Here is a 23,345-nt window from a genome sequence, read left to right on the forward strand (position 1 = left end):
TGACAGTGCTGTCTCCCTAAGCCTTCAATTTGTTGTTCTCTGATTACTTAGGATGTTGAACATATTTCATGTGCTTAATGGTCAGTTACATCTTTTATTACTTTGTTGTTTCATTAATTATGTAAGTTTATTATTGAATAAGTGCCTTATAAATGTTTTCTTCCTATTTGTAGTTTGCTTTTCAGTTACCTTTATGATGTCTTCTGATAGTGATAAAGTGATGTAAATGTGATAAAAATCCTCTTGTCAAGCTTTTCTTTTATGAATAATGCTTTTTGGATGTTAAATCTGTGCTTATTCCAATGCTGTGACTGAAGTTGGGTGAGACAGAAGTCAGTCCTCTGAGCTGCTCCCTCCCAGGAGAGATGTCACAGCTGTACACTTTCTCACAGCCATGCAGAACTTTGTGGGCTTTTTATCTGTGATGTTGTAAGCTACTACTGTTGTCACAGTAGCCACTGAGTTCTGTTTGTTTTGCAGTCCCTGGAGAATGAACTCAGGGTCCTTCCTATATATGCCGGGCAAAGACTCTACCACATGAGCCACACCCTCATTCCTTTTGTTTGTTTTTCTTTCTTGGAACTCAGAGCTTTGTGCAAGAATCTACCACTTGAGCTACAGTCCCAACATTTTTGCTTTAGTTTTTGCTATTTTTAAAAAATAGGGCCTTGTTTTCTGCACAGACCACCCTGTGAGTCACCGTCTTCCTCTGTGCTCTCTGCATAGCTGCAGTGTCAATGTTATGGCACTACATCCAGATTTTATTCATTGAGATGGAATCTGGCAAACTTTTGCCTGGATCAACACAAGTATTGCCTTCTCAGTCTCTGCCTCCAGAGTAGTTATAATTACAGGAATGAACCACATTGGCTTTATTTTGATTTTGAGATAAGATCTTGCTAACTTTGCTTAGGTTGGCCTCAAAGTCCATCCTCTTACACTCTCTCTCTCTCTCTCTCTCTCTCTCTCTCTCCTCTCTCTTTCTCTCTCTCTCTCTCTGTCTCCCTCTCTCCCTCTCTCTCTCTCCCTCTCTCCCTCTCCCTCCCTCTCCCTCCCTCTCTCTCTCTCTCTCTCTCTCTCTCTCTCTCTCTCTCTCTCTCTCTCTCTCTCTCTCTCCTCCCAGTAGCTGAGATTATAGGCAGGCACCTGTAATACTCATAATCTAAGTCTGTTTTTTTCTGAGGCCCCCCAGACCTTAAGGTTGACACTCAGATGGTCATCAGGGCTCCAAGTTTGGGGAGATTGAATGGAGTCTTTTGGGAAGTACCCTAGAAAGCTGGACTTGAATACATGTTCCACATTTTTTGTTTCTGTCTCTCTTGTGTCATCAAGGCTTTTCTTCCTAATCTCACAGAGCTTTGAGGAGAAAACCTGTGTGGAGAAAACCTGATGATTGAAATGAAATGACTCTTCTTACCCTTATCAGTGCAGTCCCAAACTTTGAGTTTGCCAAGGGTGCTGTGATATCTTGACTGGTTTCTAGCATTCTCATAAAGACTTTCTGAGCCATATGTTGTTAAGTTACAGCCTCCTTATTACCAGTGGAAAGTAGTGTCTTGGAACTGTCTTCCTATTCCACTGTCTTGTGATGTCACTCTTGGCCATTATTGTTTGTTGATGTAATAGCAGTTGTCATTCATGTCATTGTTCCCTTTGTAATATGTGTTTTCCCTCCTGGATACTTCTTGTTTTTAAATCAGCTTTATTGCTGAACAATGTATACACAATAAATGATCAACTTAAATTTGATGAGGTTGACATTTTCATACTACCACATCACAATCAATAAGCAGGACTCATCTTTCATCTTCCCCTTTGTAATTCTATTCTCTCCTTCCTTTCTCACCTCAGACAATCATTGATCTGATTTTTAAATTTTTGTCACTATATGTCCTTTTGAATTTCATGTAAGTAGCATCCTATAGTCAATATAATTTTATTTTATTTTATTTTTTTGGTTGGTCGTGGGGCTTGAACTCTGGGCCCTGAGCTCTTCAGCTCAAAGTGAGTGCTCTACCACTTGAGCCACAGAGCTACTTCCGATTTTCTGGTGGTTAATTGGAGATAGGAGTCTCACAGACTTTCCTGACCAGACTGTCTTTGAACTGCTGATTTCAGCCACCTGAGTAGCTAGAATTACAGGTGTGAGCCACTAGCACCCAGCTTAGTCAATATAATTTAGTGATTCACTTTCACTCAGCATAATGATTTTGAATTTCTTATATTTTTTATTGCAAAGATGCTGTACAGAGGGGTTACAGTTACTTGAGTAAGGTAATGAGTACATTTCCTATGGAGCATTATTACCCTGCTCCTTTGTTTTTCCCCTACCATCCCTTCTCTCCTCACCTCCCTAACTCCTCCCTGTCCCACCCCCAAATTGTAAAGTTCATTTTCTACATGGTGTCTTGTACATCTCATTGTTACAGTGGGTCAACCAGTATCCTTGTTTCAGCGTTTTGTTATTTCCCTTTCCCTCCCCAAATTAGAAAAATGTATATACAAGATGCAGGATACTGGAATCAAATACAGTGAAAACAGTGGTTATACCATGGGGGAAGAACCTACAAAAGAAACAAAAAAAAATCACATAGTACGTAAGTACTATAAGAAATACATAAGAAGAAACACTATAAGAAATCATACAGTACATAAGTACTATAAGAAACAAAATCACATAGTATATAAGTACATTAAAAACAATGGCAACAATGATAAAACCTCTTGTGTCCCTATCTTGGGGCTCATTTTGCTTAGCATCATCTTAAATGGTCAACTGTACATACCTTTTGACCTTTTCTGCTTGTCCTAGATGTATACTAGTTATTGCAAGTAAGGGAAATCATGGGACCTATGTTTCTTTGGGCCTGGCTTCCTTCACAATGTAATTTTTCCAAGTCTTTCCATTTCCTAACAAATGGGACAATGTCATTCTTTCTGATGGAGGCATAAAATTCCATTTTGTGTGTGTGTGTGTGTATGTGTATGTGTGTATAAATATATATAAATATACTTATATATGTATATATTTGTATACATATATGTATATATATTTATACACATCACATTTTATTGATCCATTTGTCTACTGAGGGGCATCTGGGTTGGTTCCATATCTTAGCTATGGTGAATAATGCTGAGATAAACATAGTTGTGCTGGTAGCTTTGGTATGGCCTTGTTTGTGATCATTTGGGTAAATGCCCAAAAGTGGGATTGCTGGGTCATAGGGGAGCTCTATGTGGAGTCTTTTGAGGAACCTCCATACTGCTTTCCAAAGTGGTTGAACAAGTTTACACTCCTACCAACAATGCAGTAAGGTTCCCTTCTGTCCACATCCCCTCTAGCATCTATTGTTATTAGAGTTCTTAATTATAGCCATCTCAGTGTTGGGTGGTGGCATCTCAATGTTGTTTTGATTTGCATTTCTTTTATGGCTAGAGAGGTTGAGCATTTCTTCATGTGTCTGTTGGCCATTTTTATTTCCTCTTCAGAGAAGTCTCTCTTTAAGTCTTTAGCCCACTTATTAATCACATGGTTGTTTCTTTGAGGATTTGTTGGTGGGGGGTTTAAGTTTTTGAGTATATTTTAGATACAAGGCCCTTGGTTGTGGACCAATGGAATAGAACTGAAGACGCAGAAATGAACCCACAGACCTGTAGCCACCTAATCTTCGATAAGGGAGCTAAAAAAAAATAGAATGGAAGGAAGACAGCCTCTTCAGTAAATAGTGCTGGCAAAATTGGTTAAACACCTGTAGAAAACTAAAGCTGGATTCTTTTATATCACCCTGCACCAGAATAAACTCCAAATGGATCAAAGACTCTAAGTAAAAGCAGACACCCTGAAACACTACAGGAAGGACTAAGAGAAGCTCTAGGGTTCCTTGGCACAGGCTGAAATTTTCTTAATAAAGACCCAGAAACACAACAAATCAAAGAAGGGTTGGACAAATGAAACTGTAGAGTTTCTTCATGACAAAGGACATAGCTAGCAAGATCAATAGAAAGCCCATGGATTGGGAGAAGATCTTCACTAGCCATGATTTTTAATTTCATCCATGTTGTTTGTTCTTTTTTTGTGGTACTGGGTTTTGAACTCAGGGGCTTATCTCACTTAAACAACACTTGGAACCATTCCTCTAACACTTGGGTCACCTGTTTCTGTTGGCTATTTTTAAGTCTCTTGATTTATGAGTTAGATATATCTGCTTACTAATGTATTACTGATCTTTAGTGCATGCTCTAGATTGTAGGGAGTCTGGGCTATGTTGTTTTCCTTGAAAGATGTCTGGCAGATACTCTTATTACATCACAGAACTATGAATACTACTGTTGTATGGTTCTTCTATGCCTGAAGCAGTTGCCTCTTAATGTCCTATGTGACTTTATAGTTGCTTACTTTAGAAACATGCCAGGTATCTTTTGAACCTCAAAGATATCTAACATTATTACTTAGTAAAATTTTAGCTCACAGATTCTGTCTTCAGTTGGCTTTCTCAGCCCTTACTCTTTTATCAGTTCATTTTAATAAGCTCATTTTTTTTCTTTTTCTTTTTCTTTTTTTTTTTCTAGACCTAGGGCTTGAACTCAGTGTCTGTGTGCTGTCCATGAATATTTTTGCTTAAGGATAGTGCTCTGTTACTTGAGCCACAGCTATACTTTTGGGTTGTTAATTGGAGATAAGAGTCCCTAGGGACTACCCTGACTGGGCTAATTTCAAACTGTCATTCTCACATCTCAGCTTCCTGAATAGCTGGGATTATAGATGTGAGCTACCAGTTCCTGGTTAATAATGTCATTTTTTAAAGCTTATTTTTCTTAAAATTGTGCTCAACTTCACAGATTAAACTCATAGATTCAGCTAATTTAAATGAGTAGATTTAGAAATCTACAGCCCTAAATACTGTAATATTCCAGCCTTCTTAAAGTTCCACATCCTAGAACTCCTTAGTGCCTGATTCTCTATTAACACATCACATGATGTGAAATCAAGTAATTTGCTCTATTTCTGCTTTTATTAGTTTCTTCCCACTTTCCCCATTTTTTCTTCTTACTTGCTTTCTAAGCAAACTATACCTATGGTATTTGAGAGCGCCGAATCCTAACCACTAGACCACCAGGGAGCCTATGGTATTTGAAATGACCTTTAGCTTCATTGATTACAGTGATTACAAATACTAATACCAGTGGAGGGAAAATAAAGATTTTACTACTTAAACTATTACATCATTTGATCATTTGTACTTTAAATTTTAAGGAGAAAAAAATGTAGTTAGGAAAATGTTGATGGCAGTGAAGCTCCAAGGTCACTAAATTGTATCTCTTTTTGCAGGTCATAGCAGCCACCTGGTTGTCCTAAGGAAATCAGTACTCCTCCATTTAGTAGTATTTTGATTTTGGACTAATCTGAACAATTAAGACATTACAGAGTCTTTTAGAATGACTAGATTCCTTTTATAGTACAGTGTGGGTCCTTTCATTTTTTTAAATTCTGTTTATGTTCTTAGCTATGTGTACTGTGCCTCTGTGTTTATCAGTATTCCCTTTACTTTCCTACTTTTCTTTTTTTCCCTCATTCTGGAACACACAGACATCCTTCTACTTTCATGTCATTATTTATGGTTCTTGTATCCCCTGGATTTCACCCCTGCCTCTCGGTTTCCCTGTCGCCTCCACCCCTCTTTTATGGAAGAGCCTACTTCAATGCATACCTACACATGGAGCCTTTTATGCTGGCTGGTCTCTTAATGTGGAGTCTCCTCAGTTCCCTGCACACTGGTGCTTTCCCAGATGTTTCTCCATAGAGGGATTTTGGACTTTTTCTCAGTTTCTTCATAGCCTATTTTTGGATATACTGATGGGTAGTGAACACTTAATTGAATGCTGAATGTGGTTCAGGCTTCATGTGCATGTACTCCTTTCACCCTAATGATACTCAAATAAGGTGGGTTCTAGTCTTGTCTTTATTTTACAGATGAAGAAGCTGGGCAGTTAGAGTTTAGACATCCTGCCCAGGGCAGCAGGAGAGGCCTCTGAGCAGACAGTTCGCCTGGTGTGCTTGCTGTACCCCTGCAGTGAGCTGCCTGCTGTGCTCAAAAGAAGTTGGGATTATAACAAGTGGGCTGTGGTGCTTCTCATCTTATTTGTTTGAATTTAGAATGTGTGTTAACCTTAATATATAGCATTGGACATTCTTTATATTCTTTTCATAATGTTATTAAATGTGTTTTAATACATTTTTAATATATATTTTTATTGTAGAGATACTGTACAGAGGTGTTACAGTTACATGAGTAAGTTAATGGATACGTTTCCTATTGAGCATTGTACCTCTTCCATTTTCAACATAGTGTCTTGTATATCTCATTGTTACAATTGGTCAGCCTCTGAATTCTTGTTTCAGCATTTTGTTATTTCCCTCCCCCTCTCCAAATTAGAAAAATGTATATACAAGATGCAGGGTACTGGAGTCAAATACAGTGAAAACAGGGGTTAACTATGGGGGAAAAACATATAAAACAAACAAAAGAAATCACATAGTACATTATAAGTACTTTAAAAACAACAGCAACAAAGAAAAAACCTTTTGTGTCCCTATCTTAGGGTCCATTTTGCTTAGCACCATCCTATATGGTCATATGTGTATAGCTTTTGACCTTTTTTCTACTTGTTTGGTAAGATTATCCTAGGCGTATACTAATTATTGCAAATAAGGAAAACCATGGACCTGTGTTTCTTTGGGCCTGGCTTACTTCACTTAGTATAATTTTTTCCAAGTCTTTCCATTTCCTAACAAATGGGGCAGTGTCATTCTTTCTGATGGAAGCATAGAATTCCATTGTATATATCTATCTATCTATATCTATCTATCTATATATATCACATTTTCTTGATCCACTCATCTACTGAGGGGCATCTGGGTTTGTTCCATATCTTAGCCTCTTCAGTAAATGGTGCTGGTGAAAACTAAAGTTAGGTCCTTACAAATCACCCTGTACCAGAATCAACTCCAAATGGATCAAAGACCTCGAAATCAAAATAGACACCCTGAAGACACTACAGGAAGTAATAGGGGAATCTCTAGAGCTTCTTGGCACAGGCCCAGATTTTCTTAATAGAGACCCAGAAACACAATAAATCAAAGAAAGGTTGGACAAATGGTATTGCATGAAACTGCAGAGCTTCTGCATGGCAAAGGACATAGCAAGATCAATAGAAAGTCCACAGATTGGGAGATCTTTACTAGTCATACAAAGACAAGAACTCAAAAAATTAACCCCTCCTGGGCTGGGAAGGTAGCTCAGTGGTAGAGTGCTTGCCTTGCATGCATGAGGCCCTGGTTCGATTCCTCAGCACCACATAAGCAAAAAGAAAAAAGCCGGAAGTGGCGCTGTGGCTCAAGTGGTAGAGCACTAGCCTTGAGCTGAAGAGCTGAGAGACAGCGCCCAGGCCCAGAGTTCAGGCCCCAAGACCGGACCCCCCCAAAAAAATTAACCCCTCCAACAACAAATCCTCAAAGAAACAAACACCTGATTAATAAGTGGGCTAAAGACTTAAAGAGAGACTTCTCTGAAGAGGAAATAGGATGGCCAATAGACACATAAAAAAATGCTCAATTTCTCTAGACATAAAAGAAATGCAAATCAAAACAACACTGAGATTCCACTTTACCCCAGTTAGAATGGCTAGAATCAAGAAATCTAATAACAATAGATGCTGGAGGGGATGTGGCCAGAAGGGAACCCTACTGCATTGATGGTGGGAGTGTAAACTTGTTCAACCACTTTGGAAAGCAGTATGGAGGTTCCTCAAAAGACTCCACATAGAGCTCTCCTATGACCCAGCAATCCCACTTTTGGGCATTTACCCAAATGATCACAAACAAGGCCATACTAAAGCTACCAGTGCAACTATGTTTATCTGAGCATTATTCTCCATAGCTAAGATACGTTTAATACATTTTTATAGAGCAGATAAATCTTACTTAGAATATTCTAGCAAATCATTGACATGGCTAACATTGAAAGCTAGTTCCCCTGGAAATTTTGTGAACTTGAAATGTAAAGTTAAAAATGTGTTGTTTGAGAAGTAGATTTTGTCTTGCTGAGACAAAAATATGTTGTTTAGAATTCTCAATTCTCATACATTGATTCATGATAGATAAATGGATGGATGGATGGATGGATGGATGGATGGATGGATGGATGGATGGACGGATGGACGGACGGACGGACGGACAGATGGCTCGACAGATTGATAGATGCTAGTTGTTCCTAGATAGATAGGTAGGTAAACAGACAGACAGACAGATGCTAGTTTTCCCAGAGTCCTGGTTCCTAGGGAAGGTAGGTGTTGCTAATCACATGAACCACCAAGTCTTCACTTAGGAATGGGTTTATGTTTCAGGGTCACTTGAAATCACTATCTGAAAACATTATTTCTGTGGAGAATACATTGCATTAAATAGTAGTTAGGCTGAGCCATAGAGAAACATTTAGCTTACAAATTCAAATACAGTAGTATTGTAAAATTAGGATTAAGAGGATTGTGTGATGTAGTTCACCCATATTCCTTGCTGTGTGGAGCACTGGGGTCAAGTGCTTATGTGGACATACAGTATAGCACCCTGTATGGGATGAATGTGGGAGCTTCTACCCTTCCCTCTTTTTTCCCAGTCTCCGTTCCAGCCACCTGCTTAAGAAGGTTCTTTCACTCCAAACTACTCATTTTCCAGGTGCGCCAGTGAGCTGCATCATGTTCCTATAGGTGTGATCCAACATGGCAGCCTAGATTAAGGAAATCTAGAGACAAAGATTTTTTAGTTGTGTTCTTTCTTTTTTTTCTGTCAAGCCTCTGGAATGTTTATTTACTTCTTTTTCTGCTTTGGTTGCTGTTTACTCTTACTTGGCAGTGTGTATATGTACACATAAAATATAATGTAAGTGCAGAACATTTATTAAAATGCTCAGTAAATCCAATAATTGGCAAAGCAAATGACCAGTGTAACTAAGTTAGGGTAAGACACGGATTCCCTCAGAACTCAGCAGCTCTCTGAGTGTTCCTGCCTCAGCTCTGCTTTCTTCCTGCCTGCAGGTCACCATCATTCTTGTTATTGAAATAATCAATTGCCTTTCCATATAATTTTGTCACCTAATAATGCGTCTCCACACAGTTTAAACTTCTTTTCCATTTTACTAAATGAAATCACCTAATTGTGCCTTTTGTATCTTGTTTCTTTGTTGAACATATTTTAAAGATTCATTCATGTTACTGCATATAGATATAGTTCATTTTTGTTTCCTTGTGGTATTCTATTTTTTTCTAGAACTGCCATAATTAATACCAAAGACAAGGTGGCGTATGCAACTGATGTTAAGTTACTCATAATTCTGGAGCCTCAAAAGTCCAAGGACATTCCCAAATCCAAATCCTAAAGCTCATCCCAGGATAAACCAATGTGTAAGAGACAAGTTTTGTAGATAAAGGCATTATTAAGTGGTCAAAGAATGGAGAAGAGAGAGCTTCTCCTCTTCAAGGACTTGAGGGCTTATAGATATAGGGAAAAAAGGAAATGAATATTTATGTTGTCTATTCTAGAATAAACAGAGATCTTGCAGGAACTTGCATCCCCTCTTGTTTATTCCTTTTATAATCTGATGTTTCTGGTCATGGAATCTGGTAGGTGTTTTTGGTCTTGAAGGGAGAATAGAGACTAGACAAGTGAAGGTCAAGTCAACCCTATATTATAGCTTTGGATGAAACATTTCTCAAATAATCCACATTTCTACATGCAGAGCTGAGTCGCTCATGGCCCAAAGATTAAGACGGCAGAGGATACAGACACAATATGAAGACAGAGATACTAAGCCTTATTATTATCCAGTCACTCATCAGACATCTGCAAGGCCAAGTTAAGAGTTAATATTTTCAGCAAATTTGTCCTTCAAGTCTTTGAAAAATATCATAGGCCACTGTTACTATACTTCATGTAGTAGAGGTGCTTCCTATAGCAAAGTTAGTGGGAAAGTGATAGATTGTGATAGAAAGTGACAGATTGTCAGTTGTACTCCACAATTAGTGATCTTAAAAGTTTCCAAGGGCTGAGATGGTGGCTCAGTGGTAGAGTGCTTGCCTTATATGCATAAGGCCCTAGGTTCGATTCCTCAGCACCACATAAATAGAAAAAGCCAGAAGTGGCGCTGTGGTTCAAGTGGTAGAGTGCTAGCCTTAAGCTGAAGAGCTGAGGGACAGCACCCAAGCCCAGAGTTAAGGCACCATGACTCCCCCCCCCCCAAAAAAAAAAGTTACCCAAGCAAAGCTAAGTGTTTACTTAGACTTTCCTTGGTAACGAAGGTGTCTTTGGCCGGGCGTCAGTTGCTGGTGGCTCATGCCTTTAATCCTAGCTACTCAGGAGGCTGAGATCTGAGGATTGTGGTTCAAAGCCAGCCCGGGCAGGGAAGTCTGTGAGACTCTTTATCTCCAATAAAACACTCAGAAACCGGAAGTGGAGCTGTGGCTCAAGTGGTAGAGTGATCCCCTTGAGCTGAAGAGCACAGGGACAGCACCCAAGCCTAGAGTTCAAGCCCCATGACCGACCAAAAAACCCAAAACAAAACAAAAAAAACAAAAACAAAAAAAACCCCAAAGGTGTCTTTGGAGTTGCTTTCATTTTGAGACTTCGGTTTGCTTGCTAGATGTTATCTTCCTCCTGTGTCTCCTGTGGTGCCTTCTAAGTGTATCTGCATCCTAATCTCTTCTTTTTTATGTTTTTTATTGTAAAAATAGTGTGCAGAGGGGTTACAGTTACATGAGTAAGGTAATGAGTACATTTCTTATCCAGCATTGTTACCTCCTCCTTTGTTTTTCCCTACCATCCCCTCCCTCCCCACCTTTTCAACTCCCCTCCCTCCAAGTTCTAAAGTTCCTTTTCTACATGGTGTCTTGTACATCTCATTGTTACAATGGGTCGACTTGTATCCTTGTTTCAGCATTTTGTTATTTCCCTTCCCCTCCCCAAATTAGAAAAATGTATATACAAGATACAGGGCACTGACATCAAATACAGTGACAACGGGTTATACTGTGGGGGAAGAACATAAAAAAAATCACATAGTGCATTTTAGATACATTAAAAACAATAGCAAAAAAGAAAAAACAAGTTGTGTCCCTATCTTGGGGTTCATTTCACTTAACATCTCTTCTTGTAAGGATGCCAGGCATGTAGGATTAGGGCCGACCTTCTCCTTTGAAGGTCCTATCTCCAAATACAATCACCCTTTGAGACACTGGGAGTTAGAACAGTACATAAGAAATTTAAAGGAAACAGTTCAACTCATAACATCCATTTGTGATTGTACCACAATTTCTCCATTGTGTATTTTCTGAATGTTTTGATTCTTTCCTGCGGTAGACATTATGAACTATGCGAATGTGAACATCCTGTACATGTGTAGTGATAAAAAAAATTCCTGGTTTCTTTAGGCAAGGATGTTTTTTAGGAGTAATTGGTAGGTAACTTTGTGTTTAAAAAAATATTTCATATATTAATGCATCACTATGTTTTCCAAAGTGGTTTTTCCAGAATAAACTCCTTCCAGCAGTATTTGAGAGTGTCTGTTATTTTACGTTTTTCTGATATTTGCTTGGTACCAGATTTTATAATTTAATCCAATAAACTGATATGCACCATTATTGCATTGTGGTTTACATTGTATTTCATTTTTTAGTAAAGAATTTGAGCCTGTCATGGTGGTTCAGGCCTATAATTCTTGGTATTTGAAAAGTCGAGATAGGAGATCACTGTCTGACACCAACCCAGACCAAAAATTTATGAGACTCCATCTCATCAATGGCTGGGTGTGAAAGCATATGCCTGCCCATCCCATCTTGGGAGGAAGCACTATGGCTAGACACAGTGGAACACCCCTGTCACCCCAGCTACACAGGAAAGCAAAACTTGGATCATAGTCATCCAGGCTAGTCCAGATATGAAGTGAGGCCCTATTTTTTTTTAAATAACTCACATTATTTTTAAAAGAAATGTACCCTTTACCCGACTTAAGTAACTGTAACACCTCTGGACATCACCTTTATAATAACAATAAAATTTTTTTAATGAAAAAACATGGTATATATAGAAAGAGCTGGCAGCATGGTTCATGTGATAAAATGCCTACCTAGCAAGCACAAAGCCCTGAGTTCAAAGAATCTGAACAATTTTCTCTTTGTGTATTAGCTATTTGAGTTGTGGTATCTGTTTATCTTTTGCCTATGCTTCTCTTGGATAGTTTAACCTTTTCTTATTGATTTGAAAGAGCTTTTTAAAATAACGGATATAAATTCATTGTTGCTTATCTATATTATAAATGTCTCCTCATACTCTCTAGTTTGTCTATTTTCACTATATATGCTTTTTCTGAAGGTGGTTCTATTTAGTAGAGACTTAACAGGTATCTTTTTCTGAATAGGAGTTCCTAGTTTAAATACATTCAGTGACTGTGTGTAATATGAGGTAGAGCCAGTTTCTTTCCCTGTGGATAGTCAGTTGTTCTAGCTTCATTATTTGAAAAGCCATCCCTGACCACCTGTGATAGTTGTGTCTGTAATTTACACTTCCATTTGCTTCTATTCTGTTATTGATCTGTTTGTCATTCTCCATGAAGTGCAATCCTGATAGGAATCTTGTTGCTTTGCAATAAGTCTAATAAACTGATAGAGTGGTTCCTTGTTCCTCGTTATTGCTCTTCCAGAGTGTTTTGGTTCTTTCTGTTTCCATAAACATTTTAGTTTTGGCCATCAAGCTTTACAACAGACCTCATAGGCTCTTTCTTGGGATTCCTTGGCTCTGTAAGGTCAGTTGGAGAAGAGCTATATCAGTTAGAAAAACACAACAAAAGCAAACAGGGAGCTATTTTAGATGAAAGCAGCTGAATGGGACACCACAACTAAAGGCAATATATGATGGTTTGTAAAGGTTAGGAAAGCAAATGGGGAAATTTTTCTAGGATGGCATATGTATACATGACATTGTTCCTAGGAAGAGTGTAATGATATGACAGCTAGTGCTTGTTAGGTTTTTAAAAAGAGGTAGCCGAGTAAGAACTGCACCAGCACGGGTAGGTTTATTCAGTAGACCTGCTGGGACCAGGCAAGGTTGGCACTCCACGTGCCTGGGAAAGGCCTGGGAATGAGAGAGAGCTGGGAAAGAGAGAGGAAAGAGAGAGAAAAGAGCTTGAGAAGAGCTAGACAAGAGCAGAGAGAGAGGTAAGAACAGAGAGAGCTAGGTAGCAGAGAGAGCTAGAATAGAACAGAGAGAGCAGAGAGAGAGAGCCGAGAGCAGGGAGAGCTAGAAAAGAACAGAGAGAGAGTGAGTGAGAGTCTGGGCCTGGGCTAGCCCTTATCTAGGGTATGGGCGGAGAAAGGTGTGGCCACATCAAGAATTCAGATGTGACCTCAGTGGATGCAGATGTGACCTCTTCCAGGTGTCCCAGTTGCCTAGGTAATGCAGGTACTGGGTGGAGACTTTGCTGCGAGGAGGGTGGAGTCTGCTAGCCATCCAGGAGCGGACCTTACAGTGCTTAAGTCAAAAAGGGGAAGAGAAGAGAAGCAGGCTGAGAAAGTGATAAGGTTGAAATAACTGTTCATGAATCAGTTAATGATTTTTGTATGGATTTAAAATTTAGCAAAGTTAAGTTTTGAAAAACATTGTGTCTCAAGGAATTGTAGAGATCCAGATAATTAGTTATATGCTATCTTAGAGTGCTGCATTAAGCAGACCTGCCATTGAAAGCAATAGTGAAGTATCAGATATTAATTGGTTAGTTAAAAAAAGACAGTAGTGGTCTAGCACAGTCATCTCAGCCTTGGGGAGGCTAGGATCGGGAAGATCACAGTTCTAGGTTAGCCCATTCAGAGACCAATGTGTTGGGAAGCATAAATAAGAGTGTCACGTTTCAGACTGACCTGAGTAAAAGAGAGATGCTATCTCAAAAATAACTAGAAAATAAAAAGATATTGAGTTCAAACCCCCTAAAAATTTTTTTGGAGCCTTTAGATATATAGCTCTGTGGTAAAGCACCTTCTATTATTCCTAGCACTACAAAGGCAAAAAATCAAAACATACTGGATTAGTGAATGTTTATGGACTGGCTCTTCAAGTGAAAATTTTATTTTACATTTGTGTACTTGTATAGATGGGGTTTGAAGTCAGGGTCTTGTGCTTGCTAGGCAGACTCTCTATACTTTACCACACCCTGCCCTTTAATTAACTGGTCAAGTAAGCTGTCATGTTTTTTTTCCTGGAGCTGTTCTCAGACTGTCATCTGCCTGCAGATGGCCTCTCACATAGCTGGGACCACAGGCATGAAACACTATGTCCAGTTTGTTAATTGAAATTGGGTCTCACTCTTTGCCAAACTGGCCTCAAATGATGATCTTGCTCTGTACCTTCTGCGTAGCTGGGATTGTAGGTGTGAGCTGTCATGCTTGGCTTCAGTTTTGTTTGTTTGCTTACTTGCTTGCTTGTTTTTTAAGCTAGAGTGGTGTAGCATAGGCTGGCCTCAAAGTTGTGATACTCCTGCCCTTATAAGTTCTGATATTATAGGTACTGGCTTAAAAAAATTAAATGAGTGGTAGAGTGTTTGCCTTGCATGTATAAGGCCCTGAGTTCAATTCCTCAGCACCATAGAAGCAGAAAAAAAGCTGGAAGTGGCACTGTGGCTCAAGTGGTAGAGCGCTAGCCTTGAACTAAAGAGCTAAGGGACCATGCCTAGGCCCAGAGTTCAGACCCCATGACCGACCCTCCCCCCTCAAAAAAAATTAATAAGCATTTTGTGCCAATTGTTGATTTCTAGGGATATTTTAAAGCAACTCTTGAGAGTTCTTCTTTCATAGCACATTGTGAGTAGTCATTTATAGGAGCTCTACTACACTTAGTCTAGTTCTATAAAACTAAGCTATGTGTGTGTGTGTGTGTGTGTGTGTGTGTGTGTGTGTGTGTGTGTGTGTGTGTGTGTGTGTGTGTGTGTGTGTGTGTGTGTGTGTGTACACATGGGGACATGTGTGTATGCTACTGTGGCTAGAACTTGGGCCTTATGCTTGCTAGGCAGGTGCTCTACCACTAAGCTACATCCAGCCTAGGAGCAGCATTTCTGGTGCTTGAATACACTAATGTTTATATCTTCCTCGGTGTATGAGGATGATTGCAAAGGTGCATATGGACTTCAGTGATTCTGTGAGTTCTGCCATTAATTGATAAACTTCCAGTTATTGACTCTTCTTTGCATGATTCTTCTTCTCCTATATATTAATACAAAATTTCTCAGCAAAAGCAATTTGTAAAGTAACATGCCTAATTGTAATAAAACTTCTTCTAATAGCAAAGGGAAGAGCTGAACTTCTGAAGATCAATCTTCGTGAGGTCGAATTGGATCCTGATATTCAACTGGAAGATATAGCAGAGAAGATTGAAGGCTATTCTGGGGCGGACATAACTAATGTCTGCAGGTAATTTTTAGTGACCCATGATCTTGGCATTATCTGTAGATTTTGCAGGGCACTGATAATTAGGCAGAGTAGTTCACCCTTAAGCCAGAAAGCAGCTACCCATTTCTTTTTTTTAATTTTTAATTTTTTTTACTGTGAAAATACCGTACAGAGGGGTTACAATTACATGGGCAAGGTAATGAAGTACATTTCTTATCAAGCATTGTTGCCTCCTTTGTTTTTTCCCTACTATCCCTTCCCATCTCCCACTCCCACCCCCAAACCCCCCCTACACTCCCGGCCAAAGTTGTAAAGTTCGTTTTTCGACATAACGTCTTGTACATCTCATTGTTCTAATGGGTCCACCTGTATCCCTATTTAAACAATTTGTTTTTTCCCTTCCCCTCCACAAATTATACCAACATCAAATACAGTGAAAACATGGGTTATACCGTGGGGGAGGGACATACAAAGCAACAAAGAAATCATCTTATAAATATGTTAGAAACAATTACAAGAAAGAAAAAACATCTCATTTGTGAAATGTTTTTCATTTTCTGTATAACTTTTTACTGATCATGGCTAGATAAATAATTACATAACATTATTTGAGATAAGGTCCTGCTGTGTCAGCCAGCTGGCCTGAAACTCATAGTTCTGCCTCAGTCTTCCAAGTACAGCAGTTATAGTGGACAGCTCACATATTACCCTCACATATGTATTTATTTCTTATTTCTCAGAAACAGTTGTGTTTGATTTGATAATAATAACTGGATAATCTGTGGTTAATTTAACTTCAGATTTGTGCCTAGGTACAGCAGTATAAAGACTATCATTTAATTTTATTTGGTCTTATTTGATCACACGCACACGAAGGTAATTGATCAGCTTAATCTAGGAAAGAAACACATATAGACACCTTTTAAGATTCCCATTGCAGTTTAGCGACATTGTAAGTTTTAGATAATTCACATAATTCAATAAAGAGGATTTTTAAATTTTATTTTCCTAACTAAAATTGATCCCAGCAGTCTTTCTTTAAAGCCTTAGAATGCTTTACTCATTTCTTCTGCAAGTTTTTTGTTATATGTGCATCTAAGGTTAGTGACACTCAGTAAGCTCACAAAAGTTTATACTATTACTATAGTAAAACACCTGCAAATTTAAGGTTTTGATTGGTTTGTCCTTCTTAGTAGTTTTTGTGGGAATGTGAATCTTCTATTTCTTTAAAGCCTTCATATTTATTTATAATTGTTACACTAGGACTGTAAATTAAACCAGGAGAAGCCTGAGTTTATACCTTTAGTTGTCACAAATACTCCCTGTAGGAAGTTCCATGTCTGCTCTGTGGATATATCCCTGTTGCAGAGAAAGGAGTTCCTGGGTTTTCTCTCTTACATGATGCTATAGAGACATCCTGGTATTTGATTTAAGTTATCTTAGTGTTAGTAATTTATACATTTCCAAGTATGCAATTCAGTATTTCAAAACTTGACTTCAGTTTCTAAACTACTTGGTTATTTTGAGGTACAGGTATAGAAGATTCAGTACTATCCAAGTTCAACTTAGATTGTTATGGTTCATTAATGTTTTAAGTCCCTCTTTTAAACTTTGCTGAAACCTCAGGATGTCTCTGAAGTGGAAAATTCTCCCATCTAAAATAATTTTTGAATATTTTCTCATAACTTTGTGACATCAAAAGTGCTGGAAATACCTGTCACGGTTGCTGTTGACTGCTTTTGGTATGTTCCCAGGGATGCTTCTTTAATGGCAATGAGGCGGCGCATCAATGGCTTAAGTCCAGAGGAGATCCGTGCACTTTCTAAGGAGGAACTCCAGATGCCTGTTACCAAAGGAGACTTTGAGTTGGCTCTAAAGAAAATCGCTAAGTCTGTCTCTGCTGCAGACTTGGAGAAGTATGAAAAGTGGATGGTTGAATTTGGATCTGCTTGAGTTTTTGTCATCTCTTCCATTTCTGGTATTTTTGTTTATAAAATATGGGAAAATTCCTGAATTTTTTAAAAAACAGGTTTGCAATTTTCATTGGAGAGATTTTCACTTAGGGGCCAAAAAGAAAGTACAACTACAAAGATACTAAACCTAGTTGAGAAATATGAAGAGCTTAAATAGAAAGCCTGGTCTCCTCTTTTCCCTGGCTTTGTGCTGATACTTTGTGTCCTCACGTGCTAATATTATACACCCAGTGTATCGGGGATGCCAAGGAAAATAGCAACTCCTATTCCAGGAACTTGTTTACAGAAGATTTATAATGATCTCCTTTTCTCACTTGCATTGGTTTATTTTTGTTTTGTTTTTCAGTTTTTCTTGCTCTGTAAACATGAGGGATGTACACAACAAACATATACACACTCTGGCTTCTAGCAGCAAGACTTAGTTTGTATCAAATTCATGAATTGTCAATAAGAAGGAGAAGGACAGGAAACAGGGAATTTTCCAATTAAACCTGTAGTATACACCTCTGACCTACTGGTAGAGTCTAACAGAGGTTCTCATGTGTTACTCTTCCCTCCCCCTAGTCTTTCCATTAGGTATTTGGTACTGCTACACTGAGAAATACCCCATGCTTGTAGTTTGTTCAGTACTTTGCAGGTTGTTTCTCTGGTCTCTAGTGAATTTTGCTGGTGCTTATATTTTCACACTGGAAAGGTGAGAAGCATATTATATTAGAGGTGCTTCTTCATTCTAGACTTCGAAGGTTGTTTTAACTTTTCAGGTTATTTGTACTTTTCTTTCAGTATGTTCAAGGACACATGACTATTATCTTTTCTCAGCTTCAACTTTTCTATTTGATTTTTGTTGAATTTGATTTTTGTATTTAGGAGAAACACTCTGGCATTCTAAACAGGCCCAGTGTCTATGGGTGATGCAAAACAAACAAAATCTTTATGATTTTCCAGGCAAGTCAACATCATACATAATGAAGGATGTTTGCTTGAAAAATTTTAAAATCTTCTTTGTAAGTTAAAAACATGTACCAACAGCAGGACTAAGATAGAAATGTGACATACTCATTCAACTCAGCAGGAATTTCATAATAAAAAGGATCAGGCAAAGGTAGATGGCTATCACAGCAGAGCATTCTGCTGATGGTGCTTTTTAGTTAATGACATTTACTCTTTTTTAGGTTATCAGACAAACTGTGCTATAGTGGTCAAACTTTTAAAAATCTATATTTGGTGATCTTGTGAATTCTCTATTTGGGATAGCACCCAGTGATTGAAAACTGCTATGTGGGTTTAGGAGTGCACATGTGTATATGTACATGTGTACATGCATACAACATATATTTAACAGACACCAAAAAAACTCAGTCTCTTAAGACATTTAATTTTTTTCCTAGTAAGATCTATAAATACTTTTTTTCCAGATAACGTATTAGCTTATTTAAATATATAATATATTACATAATATATTATATATATTGAACTTCGCTATGTAACTGATGAATATAAATTGTCCTTTTAACTCTGAGATATAGGTAACTCTGAGATATAAAACTTCAAATCATAAGACATTGCAATTTTATTGTAATTAGGTTAATTCATCTAAAAGTTGAAATGATTATGGTTTCTTCTTCTTATCTTTTTATTTAGGTTGATATGAGGGGGGTCTCACTATGTTGCCCAGGCCAGTCTTGAATTCCTGGGCTCAAGTGATATTTCTGCCTCAGTCTCCTGAGTAGTTAGGGCTATAGATATGTGCCATCATGCCTAGCAGCTTCATTAATGGACTTTTCTAAATGGAGAAATAAGTCTGATAGGCTGAGGCAGGAGGATCATGAATTTAAGGCCAACCTGGGCAAAATAGTGAACTCCTGTCCCATAAAAAATAAAGAAATGAACCACTAAAATTATCTTGCAAACTATTACTACCCAATAGTATATCTATTTTTTCTTCTAAATTCTTAGGAACAATCATTAAAATGTCAATGTTGTGATTATTAAGCCACAATGGGACTCTGTACCATTTTCATTGGTATATAGACATCTTTTGGGTTTTATTGTATTTATCTTTGCATGCACTGGACTTTTTCCTAAATTTTTCATGGCTAATGACATCGTGTGATTTTTTTTTTTTTTTTTTGCTAGTCCTGGGGCTTGAACTCAGGGCCTGGGCACTGTCGCTGAGCTGCTTTTTCTCAAGGGTAGTACTCTACTACTTGAGCCATAGTGCCACTTCAAGCTTTTTCTGCTTGTATGGCACTGAGGAATCAAACCCAGGGCTTCATGCAAGCGAGGCAAGCACTACTACTAAGCCACATTCCCGGCCCTCATTGTGGTTCATTATTACAAGTTAAGCAGTATTTGAGACTTACATTCCTGGAAGCTTATCTTTACTGATGTGTTTTTATTTCTTTCCTTTCTTACTTTGGTCTATCTGTGGATGATAAAGGTTTGTATTTTAAACCCTTTAAAGCATCTTGAAAGAGGTCCCTTCAGGTTCACGCCAACCTTTAATGAACAGTGGGTGTGTATGTATGCATGTGTTTGGATGTGTATGTATATGTGTGTATTCATACTCTTATCACTTAAAACTGTGTTTCCTTACTCAGAAGGAAATAGAATTGTTTTGTTTTGTTTCTCTGTTACAATAGCAGATACTTTTTTGAAACAACTATTTTATTCCTTTAATTCCTCTGAAAACATGAGTATTTGGGTATCTAGCACAGTGATAAACCAGCTCTTTATAGGAGGCTGTCAATAGCAGTTCAGTCATTGCACAATGACTGAATGTACTTGATGGATAAAATGTACAGGCTTTGACACCTGTCCCTCCAAATACCAAGACACATGCTATGGGCTAGGACTTCATTTCAGTTCCCAGGATTGTGATTCTACTGATGTGGTATTTGGCCCTAAATATCTCAAAAAAGGGGGGGTGCTGAAATCATTACTCAAAAAGTAAATAGGCAGGTATCTAGAAAATCTAATATGAATAGGCCATATAGCCATCTAGATACATCAGAGGAAATCTGTATGCAGGTCTAATTTATAGTATCCTTGTCACTCTTTCACATTGTTGTCTGTAGCTTTAACTCTGTTAGACATTGAGAAGATTATTTGTTTCAATTTGAAGGCTTTACACAGTCTACTTTCACTTGATTTTCTTCCTTGGGAGTAAGTTTCTATATATGCTGCTGAATCTGTAAGTGATCCTAAAACATTAACCAGTTGACAAACATCATTATTGAGGTCTCATTCTTCCTGTATTTAAAGAGGTAGCTCCTGTTATATGAGTAGCCTTGACACCTTCAGTATTGTGTTACTGTCTTTCTTTAGTAGTAGATGTCTTTTTCCTTTCAGCTTACTAAAAATAGATGACTTCAGAATATAGAATGTGTGTTAGCACTTTCACAAAAAAGTCACTTATATGAGGAAAAAATCATGATTTTAAAAAATCTGTTCTGTTTTTTAACTGTTTTAATTGCATAATATTTTATACATACATTTCATTTGTGATGCACATAATATTTATGTGAATCTAAGAATCTGTCAAAATAGCAAAACATAGGAAAAAGTTGGAGGACATGTTAGTGGGAGATAGATATTGAAACCTCAGATAGTTTACTTTCATCTTCACTAATTATTTTTGCAGGAAGCTAAAAACTGTTGTAATTACTTAAGTTTACTTATTTATACTTTAAAATTAGACTTTTCATACTAATTTATTTATTTTTGGAAATTTGTTTTTAATATTGTTTCTTAATATGGAAACTGTGTGAGTATTTAAAAAGTTAAATCTGTACCATCATAGATGTTTTTACACATTCACTTCATTAATAATAATTCTTATTTTTTATTAGTTTTTTTTGGGGGGGTGCTCTGGACAATATTAGGTTTGACGGTATTTCTAAAGTTCAGGTGAATTGTTAATAAAACCAGGAAAATATTAAAGTAATATTATAAAATTATTTGTTTTATTTTTCTCATTTTTTGAGAAAATAAAAATAAAACATGGCAATTGCTTTGTCACTAGCAGTGTGTAGGACTGGCACATTTGGTCCCACAGATAGGGAATGTGTGTTGAGAAGGTTCTCTCATGTAATCAGGCCTTCATTGGATTTATATTTAAAACCATAAAATGCACTTTTACTTTTCACTCTCAGAAGTGACTAAATATTGACCTTTGGAAAAACCCAAGCCTTTGCACATGTTAATCCTTAGTCTACCTCAGTTACTCATGCTTAGTTTTAGGCAGGAAGGAACTGGATTAAATTCAGCTTGTCATCTCTGCAGATTTGTTTCTTTCCTTGTTATTCTTCCTCCTCTTGGCTCAGTTTTTTTTTTTTTTTACTTAAACTTGAATGCTTTAAAAAAAGATATTTGCCATTCTTGGTCTGGCAAAGCCACATATTCTGGATGAAGCCTCTGTGAAGTGTACCAAACCCTTTACCCTCTGTGATCTCCAGCTTCATTATTTAGATGTGACTCATTCTGAACAGCACATTGCAGCAAAACACACAGCCTACTGTTTTCTCGAACCTTTCTAAATATGAACCACTGTGGTAACATTGTGTGCTTATTCTCTAAAAACCTAAGTACTTGAGGAGAACACAAAGAAGTAGGTAGATGTCTGTTCCTATGGTGGCAGACCAGGAGTTGTCTTCAGTGGACACTACTGTGGGCACAGGGTCCAGTGAGAAGACACAGTGTGATGGCTTGTGTGTCATTGTGAGTTTTGTTCCAGTGTTTGTGTCCCAGTATTTAAACATATAATGTAAAGAAAAAGGTGTTTCTAATTGTATTTATTTAAATATGTTTTCCCTCAAACTTTGTGCTGTTTCACTAGACCTGACTTAGTGGGGTCTGTGTGCAAATTGTAATTTAGTAATGAGTTTCTAGAGGGCTGATTGTCAGGGTTTTCATTTTTAACATCTTTTCACTGACACACCTCTTGCCACAGTGGGAATGACAAACCTCTTCCTAGTAGGGCATAATTTTCCCTAGATTTTTTTTCCTAAAATTACATATTGTAAACTTGATATTTTGTGTTTGCTATGCATTGTACTACTGATTTCAAAAGAGGTAAGATATATAGTGTTTCAGTTCTGTTTTAATAAATATACTCACGTTGTAGCACTATTTCAAAAGAGATGAGTATGGTGAACTTTCCAGATGACTGAGTAGCTTAGACCATCTCCCCAAAGAACCTTTTTTAAATGAATACACTTCATTATTAGAGCATTTTAGGGTTATAGAAAGCTTGAGAAGAAACTACAAAGCTCCCATATAGTCCCTCAGCAGCACCCTCAGTTTTTCCTTTTGTTAATGCATTAGTGTGCCACATTTGTTATACAGGAGAAACTAGTATGATCCTCATTATTACTAAAGTCCATAGTTTACATTAGGCATCACTCCATGGTGTACAGTATTACGAGTTTTGATCAGAGCATGATATCATGTATCTAGCATTATAGAATAATACAGAATAACTTCACTGCTTTGAAATCCCTATGTTCCACCTGTATGTCTCCCCAGCCCTTGGCATCCTCCAGTCCTTTTCTTCCCACGGTTTTGTCTTTTCCAGAATGTCATACCATTGGAATCTCAGAGTAGTGGCATTTCCAGACTGATGTCAGTATACATGAAATAAATATGCATTTAAGATTCCTCTGTGTCTACCTGTGACTTGATAGCTCATTTCTTTTTTTTTTTAGCACTAATACCAGTTTTCAGAATATTTATCCACTCACTTACTGAAGGATGTTTTAGTTGCTTCTACGATTTAACAATTATAATAAAGCTGCCATAAACATTCATGCCCAGGATTTTGTGTGTCCATAAGTTCTCAACTCACTTGAGTAAATGCTCCCTAAATGTGACTCCTGAAGCACATGGCAA

At 37.7% G+C, this 23,345-nt stretch overlaps 1 protein-coding gene across 4 annotated transcripts in view; it reads left to right on the plus strand.

Annotated features, from left to right (window-relative positions):
- Positions 1 to 23,125, plus strand: part of Katnal1 (katanin catalytic subunit A1 like 1) — a 127,921-nt gene extending 104,796 nt beyond the window's left edge. For all 4 annotated transcript variants that reach the window (XM_070003035.1, XM_070003032.1, XM_070003034.1 and 1 more), the window contains exons 10-11: positions 15,378 to 15,504; positions 17,238 to 23,125. In XM_070003035.1, coding sequence (XP_069859136.1) covers positions 15,378 to 15,504; positions 17,238 to 17,436 — 326 coding nt within the window. In that variant the 3' untranslated portion in view covers positions 17,437 to 23,125. The remainder of the gene's footprint in view (positions 1 to 15,377; positions 15,505 to 17,237) is intronic.
- The last annotated feature ends 220 nt before the right edge of the window (positions 23,126 to 23,345 follow it).

Source organism: Dipodomys merriami, unplaced genomic scaffold (assembly GCF_024711535.1).
Source record: "Dipodomys merriami isolate MVZ:Mamm:240054 unplaced genomic scaffold, mDipMer1.0.p SCAF_6, whole genome shotgun sequence".
Taxonomy (NCBI): Eukaryota; Metazoa; Chordata; class Mammalia; order Rodentia; family Heteromyidae; genus Dipodomys; species Dipodomys merriami.